The following is a 13,389-nucleotide window of genomic DNA, read 5'->3' on the forward strand; positions in this document are numbered from 1 at the left end:
TCTCTGTTCGAGAAAGAAATAGTATACGAACCAAAAAGTATTGTTTATAGGCATTTTAATCTGGCTGTGCTATAAGAGAGTAGCCACCACCAAGGAGATGATGTTAATGATATAAGTATATATATTTTTTTTTTTTTTCAGGATGTTTTTAATATAAGCCCTACCCCGAGAATAAGACCTAGTCAAAAATGCATCAGCTTATTAGCAAGACCATGTGATGTTTGCAAAATAAACCAACTACCACAGCTTGGCTAAAGTCTGCGCTAAGCGCATGCTCGGAATTGACTCCTTTGACTTGACTCCTTTGTCCCCCAGGCAAGATGAGTGTAAAAAGAAAGAATTATTCCTTGGAGTATAATTATTCCTTGGAGTAGGCGCAGGAGTGGCTGTGTGGTAAGTAGCTTGCTAACCAACCACATGGCTCCGGGTTCAGTCCCACTGCGTGGCATCTTGGCAAGTGTCTTCTGCTATAGCCCCGGCCGACCAATGCCTTGTGAGTGGATTTGGTAGACGGAAACTGAAGAAGCCTGTCGTATATATGTATATATATATATGTTGTGTGTTTGTGTGTTGTCCCCCTAGCATTGCTTGACACCGATGCCGGTGTGTTTACGTCCCCGTCACTTAGCGGTTCGGCAAAAGAGACCGATAGAATAAGTACTGGGCTTACAAAGAATAAGTCCCGGGGTCGATTTGCTCGACTAAAGGCGGTGCTCCAGCATGGCCGCAGTCAAATGACTGAAACAAGTAAAAGATAGATAGATAGAAAGATAAGAAAAGAAGAGCCACATAGCAAGAATCCTACGGCTTTCTGTAAGGAGATGCTGGATCACCGAATGGCGCAGCAGACTAGTGGATGGGGAAGTTCTAAGAAGCACAAAAGTGGATCTTAGGTCGACAACCGTGATTTTCGGAGCTGGAAGATATCACCACGAGATGAATTGCTGACAGGGGAACAAAGGCTTTGGTTGTACGCAGCGCTGATATTCAAGAAATTGCTCTTGAAATGGCACTACAGTTGGATATACCCACAGAGATATTCAAAACATCTCCTCATTGGTTGGATAACTTCCTTCGGCGATATGAGTTCTCTCTAAGAAGATCGACAACACTGTTCAAGCTGGAGGATGCTGAAGCGATTCAACGTGCACTTGCATTCAAGTCCTTCATTGATGGCATCGACTTTTCTAAATACAATCTCTCTAATATAATTGCTATGGGTGAGACTGCAGTATTTATGGGCCAAGGATCTAAAACGATAATTGAAAAGACCAGTGCTTCGTCAATCTATGTTGCCTCAGCGAGTTACAAAAATGCTAGATTTACTTGTATTTTAGTAATTCGTCTTGATGGAACAAGAGTTCCACCGCTTTTCATCACAAAGGGCAAAAAAGGGAAAATAGAATGAGTTTCGGGCATTTATATCTTTGAAACAGAAAAGGCTTGGTGCACACAAGCTGTTATAAGAAAATGGGTTGATTTAACTATGCCACTTGTTTTATGTGGTTCTCAAAGAGGTCTTTTAGTTTGGAATTCGGCCAGTACTCATCGCACAAAAGATATGAAAACCTTCCTTTCTGAAAGAAGAATTGACCACATAATGATTCCCGCTGGAACAGCTTCATATCTACAAACATTAGATCTTGTAATAAACAAGCACTTTAAGGATTATTTGCGGATGGAAGTGAATGAATATATCGAACATAGAATGGAGAGAAATCAGTGTGGAAACTTTGTTAAGCCCAACTTCCAAGAAATCGTGAATTGAGTGAAGAATTCATGGAATAAAATTACCGATAGTTGCATTGCTAATGCGTTCCGAACAGGATACTTGGACAAAAAGTGTTCATTTAAGGAAAGTTATATTGCCAAACATGAGAGATTGGGGTGCATGATACTACAGGAAATAGATTTGCAAGAAATTCAGTCTGAAGTTCGGGGTTTCAATGATTTATGGCTATGTTCTAGAAGAGGATGAAATGTTTGTACTTGAAACTTTTGATAACTAAAAACATGGGTTTCCCCTTTACACGAGGACAAGAGACTATTTTGTTTTTCTTGGACTTTTTCCACAAAAATATGACATCCTCTGAAAATAAGCCCTAATGTGCTTTTTGGATGCAAAATTAATATAAGACCGGGTCTTACTTTCTGGGAAACACGATATGTACCGTATTTTCACGTGTAAAAGGAATCCTCGTGTATAAGAAACCCCCTAATTTGGGGGCTTCAAATTTTGGGGGAAAAATGGTTTTGTTAGGGATTATAATACTGTCCATGTATAAGAAACTCCCATATTTTTAAAACTAATTTTTGACAAAAAAGGGTTCCTTATACACATTAAAATACGACATATAAAATTTTAAATTAGCACGAAGTATAAGGATGCGCGAAGCACCAGCCTGTTTAGAAACAGGAGTTCAAGTCCCAATTCAACCGCCGAAAAGCACAGAAAATAACAGTAAGATGAAGAATTAAGAACTTTAAAAGCATATCATTAAAGATTATGCCATTCGGATGCTCATATACCATGGTTTCGGATGTTGGCCTAATGGGCGTCAACTTTCATCAGTATGAATTACTGAAGAAAAAATTCTAAATCCGCCATGTTATAAAGTCCGTTAGCATTCTGGTTTGTTTTGCGTCGAAACCAGTCCACACGATGCAAATATATTTATGAGAAAATATTCGATATATATGCTATGCTTATTTCTTTTCATTTGTCTCGCTCGTAAATATCAAATTCGCTAATTTAAGAACACAGATTTCGCCGTAAGACGGTTTGACATCCATTTTTAGCATACAAGGGATCCACATATTGATCTCTCCTATTGTTTATATGTGTATATATATATATATATATATATTATATATACATACATATATATATATATAAGAGCGTAGGCTCGAAACGTAAAAGACTATTTCTATTCCTAAGCGTTATACTAATACATCTGTTTGTTTTGTATATATATTTGCGCGTGGTTGTGTGGTAAGAAGCTTGCTTCACGACTACATGGTTCTGGGTTCAATCCCACTGCATGGCACCTTGGTCAAGTGTCTTCTACTTTAGCCTCGGGCCGACCAAAGCTTTGTGAGTGGATTTGGCAGACGGAAACTGAAAGAAGCCCGTCGTATACATATGTGTGTGTTTATGTGTATGTCTTTGTGTGTGTCCCCCACCACCGCTTGACAACCGATGTTGGTGTGTTTATTTCACCGTAACTTAGCGGTTCGGCAAAAGAGACCGTTAGAATAAGTACTACTAGGCTTACAAAGAACAAGTCCCGGGGTCGAATTGTTTAACTAAAGGCGGTGCTCCAGCATGGCCACAGTCAAATGACTAAAACAAATCAAAGAATCAAAGAATTGTACGTATATTCCACATATATACAAATGCATGCATTATTATTATTATTGCATACATAGAAGTATTATTTAATGTGTATATTAAATAGATGTGTGTGTGTGTGTGTGTGTGTGTGTGTGTGTGTGTGTGTGTGTGTGAGATGGTTTTTGCTTTTGGCACAAGCGATCAAATCGAACCCAGTACTTGATTGATCTTTTATTTCATGAAAACTTAAAGGTGAAAGTTAAACTTGACCTCGACAGAACTCAGAACTTTGAGTCGTAACTAAGAATTACTACATGCAAATGATTCTTCCTTGTATTGATCACTGGAGGATGTAATAGATTTTTTTTAATGAAATAATAATAATAATAATAATAATAATAATAATAATAATAATAAAACAAATATATAAATCTTTAAAAAGTTCATCAAAACGTTGGGAGGTGTGTGTATGAATAGGATTCGCGAGAAATCGAGGCAATTAAAAAAAAGAAAGAAATTTGATCTTTTTGCCATCAAACAATTGTTGTCCGCTAAAGAATAAGAGATGATTGTGGTAGTGAGGCGGGGGGACACACTGATCACAATTGAAAATATCCGTTATTTGAATGTGACAATGTGACATTTGAAGCAACGATCGCTAAGTAGCGACAGATAGAAATGGCGGTGCATATCGTCTGCTTTCAATCAAATTTTAAGATTAGGACTTTTTGTTTTCGCTTTTTTTATTTTGGACATTAAAAGAAAATATATACATAATAAAACGTGCAACCACTTGATTAATTCTCACGGGCCACGCGTTTTGGGTCCTTCTTAAAAGATTGTCGGTATACAACAACTAGCTAGAAGGGTCAACTTAACGCCGATAAACACTTTACTTATCTCATCGTTTCGTAGATTAATGTAAAAGCAAAAGGTAAGTCTCAAGTAGATAACTATACACTAAGGTATACTCGTTGATAAATTATCTGACACTGAGTTGTGTATATGTTTGTGAGTGAGAATATGTTTGCGTGTGTGTGCGTGTGCGTAAACGGGGAAAACAGACGTTACGACACAAACAAGATATACACATAGATGCCTCTGTGCGTGTGTGTGTGTGTGTGCGCGCGTGCGTGTGCGTGCATGTGTGTACGTGTGTGTTAGCAGGCTTGGCTGTATGGTAAGAAGTTCCAACCACATATATTTCTTTACTACCCACAAGGGGCTAAACATAGAGGGGACAAACAAGGACAGACAAAGGGATTAAGTCGATTACATCGACCCCAGTGCGTTACTGGTACTTTATTTATCGACCCCGAAAGGATGAACGGCAAAGTCGACCTCGGCGGAATTTGAACTCAGAACGTAACGACAGACGAAATACCGATAAGCATTTCGCCCGGCGCGTTAACGTTTCTGCCAGCTCGCTGCCTAGTTCCAACCACATAGTTCCAACCGCCTAGTTCCAACCACATAGTTCCAGGTTCGATTCCACTGGGGTCGATTTGCTGGACTAAATGTTATATGCAGTAACCCAGCGTGGCAGCAGTGCAATGACTGAAACAAGCAAAAGATAAAAGATACATACGCGCATACATGAATACGTACGTTCATAGGTACATATAAACATCCAACCACCCATCTATTTATTCATGTATCTCTCCCTCTCCCTTTCTTTCTCTCTTTTTAGCTCTCAATGCGTGTGTGCGCGCGCGCGTGTATGAGTGTGAAGGCGCGTGGCTTAGTGGTTAGGGTATTTGGCTCACAGTCGTAAGGTCGTGAGTTCAATTCCCGGTGATGTGTTGTGTTCTTGAGCAAGACACTTTATCTCACGTTGCTCCAGTCTACTCAGCTGGCAAAAATGAGTTGTACCTGTATTTCAAAGTGCCAGTCTTGTCACATTCGGTGCCACGCTGAATCTTCCTGAGAACTACGTTAAGGGTACACATGTCTGTGGAGTACTCAGCCACTTGTACGTTAATTTCACGATCAGACTGTTCCGTTGATTAGATCGACTGGAACCCTCGTCGTCGTAACCGACGGAGTGTCCAATTATATATATATATATATATATATATATATATATATATATATATATATATATAAAAGAATGGAGTCGAACGAAGATGTTAACAAAATTCCTTTACTCTCGACACATGTTTCGAAGACAGCATATTTTCATTCCGAAGGAATAAAGGGTGTATTATGCAATTTTCTCATCAGGAAAGAAAAGGAGCCTCTCTCAACAACAAGAGAGTAAAGGAATTTTGTTAACATCTTCGTTCGACTCCATTCTTTCATTTATTCATATACAACACACAAATTTCTACACATGAACCCGGAGTTTCTACCCTTGACAGGTCGCTTCAACCGTGTTTTCTGACGTGAATTTGCTACCCAGGTTTCGGTTAAACGAATTTTCCATGCTGACGATAAACATAGGATAATTCATTCACCTACTTATATATATATATATATATATATATATATATATATATTATATATATATATATATATATATATATAATGGAACAAAAACGCAATAGAGGACAATAAAACATTCCGGACAGATAGCTGATACAAAGGCGGGCGGGAAAACAACAATTAGAGGGGCAGAAAAAAAAGGACGGGGCATTCGTGGCCTTCTTTCGTCAGTCAAGTTACCTGATGTCCTTACAGTTTCGGGTAGTTACACTTGAGACTGTTCGATCTGGTTGCCTTCAAGCTAAGAGCATTAGATTTTTTTGTAAGAAAGCAAACGAATATGTACGACGGGATTGAAGGATTAGCAAAAAAAAATCAAAGAGACAAAGGAGTTTAAGAAAGAGAAGGCCACCCCTTTGTATCTTTGTTGGAAACTGGCTTCCTCCTCAGTGGATGATTTATAATAATTAAAAAATAGAAGAGGTACACATATATACTAATTCCTTTGCTAATAAGGTTAAGAAAGTTATTCGAATAATTATTAACAGAATTGATTTCCGGGCTTCTGGATTTATTTAGTAGCCAGGGGGCGTATATTGGGCAAATTGAAGATCCTATCATATACGATGATACTCATTCTATCTACCAGGCAACTGTAGCTAATTTTTACATTTTGCCGATTGAACACTATAAAATATCAAAGTTTGATGAGGAAATGTTTCTGAATCAGACTGAAGAATTTCCTGGCAACAATACAGCTTTTCGCATCAAGGTTATATGAAGCACCGAACCAGATTATATAACAATTTGCAGCCTCATTTTTTTTTATTTGTTTTGCTTTTCTTTTTCTTCTTTTTTTCTTCTTATAAAAAGGAGTGTTCAAGTTTCGGATTAGCTTAATTGTTATTCTCTCACCATTCGCTCCCACCGAAACAAAATGACGAACGATAAAATTAATCTTGTATTCATGTGTGAGTATGCGTATGTGGATATGTAAGAGGGGTGTTGGGGTTTAGGGGTGAAATTGTGACTGCATGTCTGAAAAAGATTAGATTTCATGTTAAAAAAAAAGAGAAAATAGTTTATCAGGCAGCGCATGGCAAGGTTGAAGAAATTATCAGCAAGATTTCAATTCTCCATGTTTTCTTGTAGATTAGAAGTAATTCAGGGTTGATTCATTGAAAATAGCGCGTCGAAGATTACTAAAGATCTCTGTTTTACAGTGATAAGAACTGTCACAGTGTAGGTAGAAATTTCTAGAAGGTGAGTGAGTGTGGGTGTAGGTGAGGACGTTTGTTCTATGTGGACGATCTGTTTGCAACAAACAGCAGCCAAATTACCCTCAAATTGCACCATACTCATACCCAGATACAGACATATATAGTCACACGCACGCACACTCACACACACACATATATGCACCGCGTGTGTACCGTTGGCGATTTTTTTTCCTCTGGATCTTTCCTTCTCCTATGTTTCCGACGAAGAGCTCCGCTCGAAATGTTAAACCCTCCTTCTTTCCTTCTTTCCTGAGCGTCCAATAATACTATATTTGTTCTACGTCCTCGCGTTGTTGTGTTTTTTTGTGCCTTCTGTTTTGGATTAACTATATATATATATATATATATATATATATATATATATTATATATAAATATATGGTGTGTGTGTGTGTGTGGTGTGTGTACAAATGTATGTATGTTAATCTGTTCGAAAACAATAATAAATCTCTGGGCGAGATATAAACAGTAACTGCTCTATAACATAAGAGGGATCAGCCATCTGAATGTGGCTAGGGTCAGGGCGGGGTGGTGGGGGTGTTACTGATGCATTTAGCCCCAGGCGAACGTCAGCTCTTCTGGTGACGTCGATGTTCGCCTGGGGCTAAATGCATCAGTAACACCCCCACCACCCCGCCCTGACCCTAGCCACATTCAGATGGCTGATCCCTCTTATGTATGTATGTTGTTCTCTTTAATTTCAAATAAAGTTTGATCACCCACCGACTTCGCAGCAAAGTTTCGAAGGAAAATATCTTGTTTTGTTCATCATCCTTTAAATCTTAAGAATGTCTCACAGATTTTTATCGTCCCAGATATCACGATCATTTGTAGTGGTATGAATTAAGGATTTGCGTTCTCTCCCCAAGATTCCAAGTTCAGTCCTGCTTTGCACCAGATGGATTGGTATATATCCTATTGCTCTACTGATAGGTATGGCGCTGAAACTGTATATTGGGTACTGGATTTATAAATTGGTTATCAATGTATCATATGTACAGAGAGAGGGAGAGAGAGAGAGAGAGGTGAAGGTGTCTTTGTACTCAGATGTAAAACGCTGCATCGAGGTACTTATCTTCAGGTAAGTAGAGATGACCAACATGATATATTCGAGGCCAATATAAAAGTACTGAGCTGCGGTCAAGCTGGAGCAAGGACATCGCCATCATGGAGAGCTTCTATCGCATTATATCGACCACCAGTACCGTCTGCGTTTTACCTCTTTATCGATTTATACGAGGCGTTACCCAAAAGTAACCGGAAATGTTCTCTGTGGGACAAACCCCTTGTAGTTCAGGCTTCCGCTGCTAGAAGCCACTTGATGCGACCCTCAGGCATCAGTCTGCCCACCGGCGTCGTAGGGAGAGGCCGTATTGCTACGTGGTGCATTTTTGTTTTGCAGTGCTTCTTCCCTGTTCGTCGATTTTTGCGATGGCTGAAGCAAAAGAACAGCGTGCTTCCACGAAATTTTGTTTTCTGCTGGGGGAAACGGCAACCAAAACAGTTGTCCTGCTTCAGACAGCTTATAAGGACGCTGCCATGAGTAAAACATAAGTTTACGAGTGGTTTTTACACTTTAGGAATGGTCATTTATCTCTTGAAGACCAACCTCGCTCAGAGCGACCGTCGAGGGCTTGTTTGGATCAATTTTTCGAGTTGAAATCGGGTGATTTCTACCAACAAGGTATTGAAAATCTTGTTGAACGTTGGGAAGAAGTTGTAAACAACAAGGGTGAATACATTATTGATTAATTAGTTGTTATGTTTTATTAAACCTTTTAAAAAATTTTAATTTTTAAAAACGGCGGGAACTTAATTGCCAACCCAATGTGTGTGTGTGTGTGTACATGTATATATATATACGTGTGTATGCACGTATTTATGTATATGCATATGTATGTGTATGCGTATGTATGTTACATGTATATATATACTTAAATATATTCATACATACGTATATACATATATTTATATATACGTGTATACATATACGTGTATATATATATATATATATATATATATACATACGTGTATACATATATATATATATATATATTGTGTGTGTGTATATATACATATATATATATATATATATATATACATATATATATGTGTATATATATATATATATTTAAATAAATACATTCATACATATGTATGTGTGTGTGTGTGTGTTGTGTGTGTGTGTGTGTGTGTGTGTGTGTGTGTGTGTGTGTGTGTGTGCCAAGGTAATATAATCAGAAAACGAAAATAGAAAAAAATAAAGTAAAACAAAAACATAGTCGATGAAATAAATAGGAAGAAAAATCACAATCGATTCATGATTCTATAGTTGATTGATTTATCGATCTTGAAAACTACTAAACCAAAAGATTTTACAGTGAATCTTGCTCCTTCCATTAAGATAACCCGATACTCCTATATTTACCTTTGCTTTATATTTATAGCTTAGTGAAGGAATAAAGGGCAACGCCCTTGACATTTTTACGGGTGTCTCCAAGACTGATGGTTGGGCCCCATATGCAACCATGCAGGGATTTTCTAGAGGAACGCTAAAGCAACAGATAAAAGTATCGAGTTATCTCGTCACCGAAGACCTGAGGTTCCAATGGCTTACAAAATACTGATCATTTTTTTTTTTTATTCTCTTATTCTCGCATGAGAGAATTAGGGTTTCGAATATTCGGCCCTTTCGTAATTCGACTTTTAGTAACTCTTTTGTCACATGACTATTATTCATTATTTGATCCCCTTTTCCCAGATGGAAGAAATAGGGCTTCGAAAATTCGAGCTTTATATTATTCGGTCTTTAGTGGCTCTCCTTGTCCATTATCCCATCCAATATCCATTCCTCTCGGCTCACTTTCTCTTGTCTCCCGCCAGGCCGCCCAGGCTTTCGCATTCCCACTGGAGTCCATATTGATACTATCTTTGGCATCTTGTTCTGCTCCATTCCGAGCGTGACCTGGCCATGTGAACCACCCACATTCTGTGTCAAGGCCATTATTTCAACCAAATTTTGTCACATGACTATTATTCATTATTTGATCCCCTTTTCCCATATATATATATATATATATATATATACGTTTAAATATTTATTGGCTAAACTGGCAATATGACCATTCCGAAATATAACAATATATATATATATATATATATATATATATATATATATATATATATATATATATACACTATGTTTTGCACTATAGTTCTTCATTTAACAGTTTTGGAACCAGTAGACGCAACGAATATTCGTCAGGCACCTGATGTGGAATGCGTCGACCTTATTTATCGTATTTGATGGCATAAAAGACCCACCTGCATATCAGAGGCAGCCTAATTTCAGCAGCACGTATTCACGACAAAGTAAGCGTCATCAGGGACAAAATTAACTAATGGGAAGCACAATTTCGCATAAAAGACCTGGGGTGATTTTTTGAGATATTTTTACGAAATATGAGTGTTTATTGATTGAAAACACCTAAAGCTCCACGAGGCTCCGGCAGAGGGTGGTGGCGATCCCTGCTGTACTCTTTCGCCGCAACTTTCTCTCACTCTTTTTTTCTGTTGGCCTGCTCGCTTAGCCAGCGGGGTGGCGTCATTTGAAGGCTAAAACAATGCGAAGCGCATTGTGACCAGCGATGTTTAGCAACATCTGTTAGCCTGGTCGGTCACGGTGATCACGGTGATATATATATATATATATATATACACACATGTCCCTGTAAATTTTGGAGCGAATCGGACGGGACGTAGTGGCATTGAAAGCGATCCAAGCGGTAAAAACGCATTTCAGTTTTATATGTAGAGATATATACATGTATATCAGACAGACAGACAGACAGACAGACAGACAGACAGACAGACAGACGACAGAAACAGACAGACAGACAGATAGATAGATAATACAGACATACAGACAGACAGACAGACAGACCAGACACAGACGACAGACATACGACAGCGACGAACGGACGGACATACAGACAGATAGATAGATGTCACTCACCATCTTTGTTCATCTTCATATCTAGGCATTTCCTGAAGCGACATGCCTGGCATTGATTCCGACGAGCAATATCAACGACACATGCGCCAGATTCCTTACATACGTAGTCAAGGTTTCTTCGGATGCTTCGCTTGAAGAATCCACGACATCCGTCACAGCTAAGAACACCATAGTGCTTTCCAGAAGCCCGGTCTCCACAGACCAGGCACACGGCATCGCTTTTCTTACAGTTCACGGGACCTAGAAGGTAACATCGAAAAGGGAGTAAAGAAAAAAAAAGAGAACTTGAATCCAAGATCGATAAACATTTCTAAGGTAAGGCATATGTTTTTAGAGAAGGCACGTGACTAAGTGGTTAGTTTATTCAGCTCACGATCTTACAATCGCGGGTTCGATTCTCGGTGGGCGTTGTGTCCTTGATCAAGACACTTTATTTCACGTTGCTCCCGTCCACTCAGCTGGCAAAAATGAATAGTACCTGTATTTGAAGGAACCACCCTTGTCACATTCCGTGTCACACTGAATCCCCGAGAACTATGTTAAGGGTGTGTGTGTCTGTGGAGTACTCAGCCACTTGCACATTAATCTCATGAGCAGGCTGTTCCGTTAATCGAATCAATTGGATCGTTCGTCGTTGTTATCGACGGAGTGCCTCAGCCATGGTTTTATAGAAGGAATTTGGCAAGAGTCCACAAAGGGACGTTGGAAAAAAACCTTGCTTGATCGAATTCACAATCGAGTAGTTAATATGGTGGATCCTCTTCTTTCTACAAGGTTGGAGCCTTTCTACAAGGTTGGAGCTCATCACCGAAATGTAGCTTCGTTGTATCTTTCCTAGAAGTGTTTTCCTGGCCATTGCTCTGATGAACTTTTTTGGTTTGGTACTTTCTGACGAAACCTTTAAACATGTCGCCCGCTCCTCTTCCCAGGTGTATCGTTTCGGTTTCCTCTAATAACTTCTTTTCTTGAGTAACTACTCTCTGGAACTCACTACCATCGTTATATTTTCCCCTAGTCTATGATATTCAGTATTTTAAGTTTTCTATCAATCGCCATCTTTTCAACTTGTTGCCCCCCCCCCCTTCTTTTCCTTCCTTTGCAGTCATTTACGCTTTTGAAACCTGAAGATTTGTTTGCGACAAAATCGTACAAAAGAAAACAAAAATGGTTTCTAATTTTTAGTACAAGAACTACAACTTTGAGGGGGAAGAGGCCAGTCGATAACATCGGCACCCCAGTACTTGATGGGACATACATTTTATTCAAACGGAGGGATGAAAGGCAAAGTCGTTCACGGTGTGATCTGATAACGCAAAGATTCGGAAGAAATACCGCAAAGAATTTTGTCCAACGTTCAAAGAATTCTACCAGTACAACACATTTAATTGTTTCTGATTTTAGTACAGGACCAGTAAGGGAAGGGGGTTAATCGCTACCATTGACAAACCTGTACTTGACTGGTACTTCTTTGACCTCGAAAGGACGACACACAAAGTTGACTTTGTTGCGATTTTAACTCTGAACGTAAAGAGTAGATGAAATGAGCTTTCGGGTTGTTGTTTTTTATTATTAATAACACTCTCAAAATCTTGATTTATAGTCTTGGTGAATGAACAAGGGAAATTTGAGGCATGGTAGATAAGGGTTTCAGATTTTAGTACCAGGTTAAGCAAGTTCGAGTGTGGGGATGGAGTCGATTACATACACCCAGCACTCAAATCGTACTTATTTTATCGACCCCGAAACGATGAAAGGGTAAAATCGACCTCAGTGCAATTTGAACTCAGAGCGTAAAGACGGACGAAATGCTGCTAAGTTCGCTGCCTTCTATTGAACTAAGATATTACATGTTACACCGAAATACAGTATGCAACAGAAAAACCTAGAAAAGTTTGACAAATGGTCATGGTGACTTCGAGTAGCAAACGTTTTACGGTTATTTTCTATTTTTAGCTATCTTTATGGCTTTTGATTGGTGCACATTGTGCCTTTGTTGTGGACATTTTTTATCAAGAATATTGATAAGTTTTGTTGCACGTAAGATTTTAATTTGCATTTCTGATTCTCTAAAACGCCAGCATTTACCAAACACTCTTCTTCTATTTTTAAATGTATCAAGAAATTTTCCCGCGTCTAATACGGGCATATTGCAGATGGGAGACCTGGTGTTGTAGGCCAAGGAACCGAATAAGCATAAGTCCACTAGGCACAATAAATGTTAAATAATACAATATAGAAGTCAAGCCAAACAAAGTTTGGCAAACTTATGAAAAATTGCTTACTGAATGTCCACTGTTACCTGGGGAAATCACATCATCTCACAGTACCTCCTTGTCC

General features: G+C 38.7%; 1 protein-coding gene across 1 annotated transcript; it reads right to left on the reverse strand.

The window, feature by feature from the left end:
• Nucleotides 1-9,835: 9,835 nt before the first annotated feature.
• Nucleotides 9,836-13,198, reverse strand: LOC115226910 (nuclear receptor subfamily 2 group E member 1-like). Its single transcript, XM_029797889.1, has 3 exons — nucleotides 13,138-13,198; nucleotides 11,053-11,292; nucleotides 9,836-10,002 (listed from the first exon to the last, which is right to left on the reverse strand). Exons 1-3 carry the CDS (start codon nucleotides 13,196-13,198, stop codon nucleotides 9,836-9,838), a joined length of 468 nt encoding a protein of 155 aa, XP_029653749.1.
• Nucleotides 13,199-13,389: the final 191 nt, after the last annotated feature.

The sequence above is a fragment of the Octopus sinensis genome, unplaced genomic scaffold, assembly GCF_006345805.1.
Source record: "Octopus sinensis unplaced genomic scaffold, ASM634580v1 Contig00461, whole genome shotgun sequence".
NCBI classification, from domain to species: domain Eukaryota; kingdom Metazoa; phylum Mollusca; class Cephalopoda; order Octopoda; family Octopodidae; genus Octopus; species Octopus sinensis.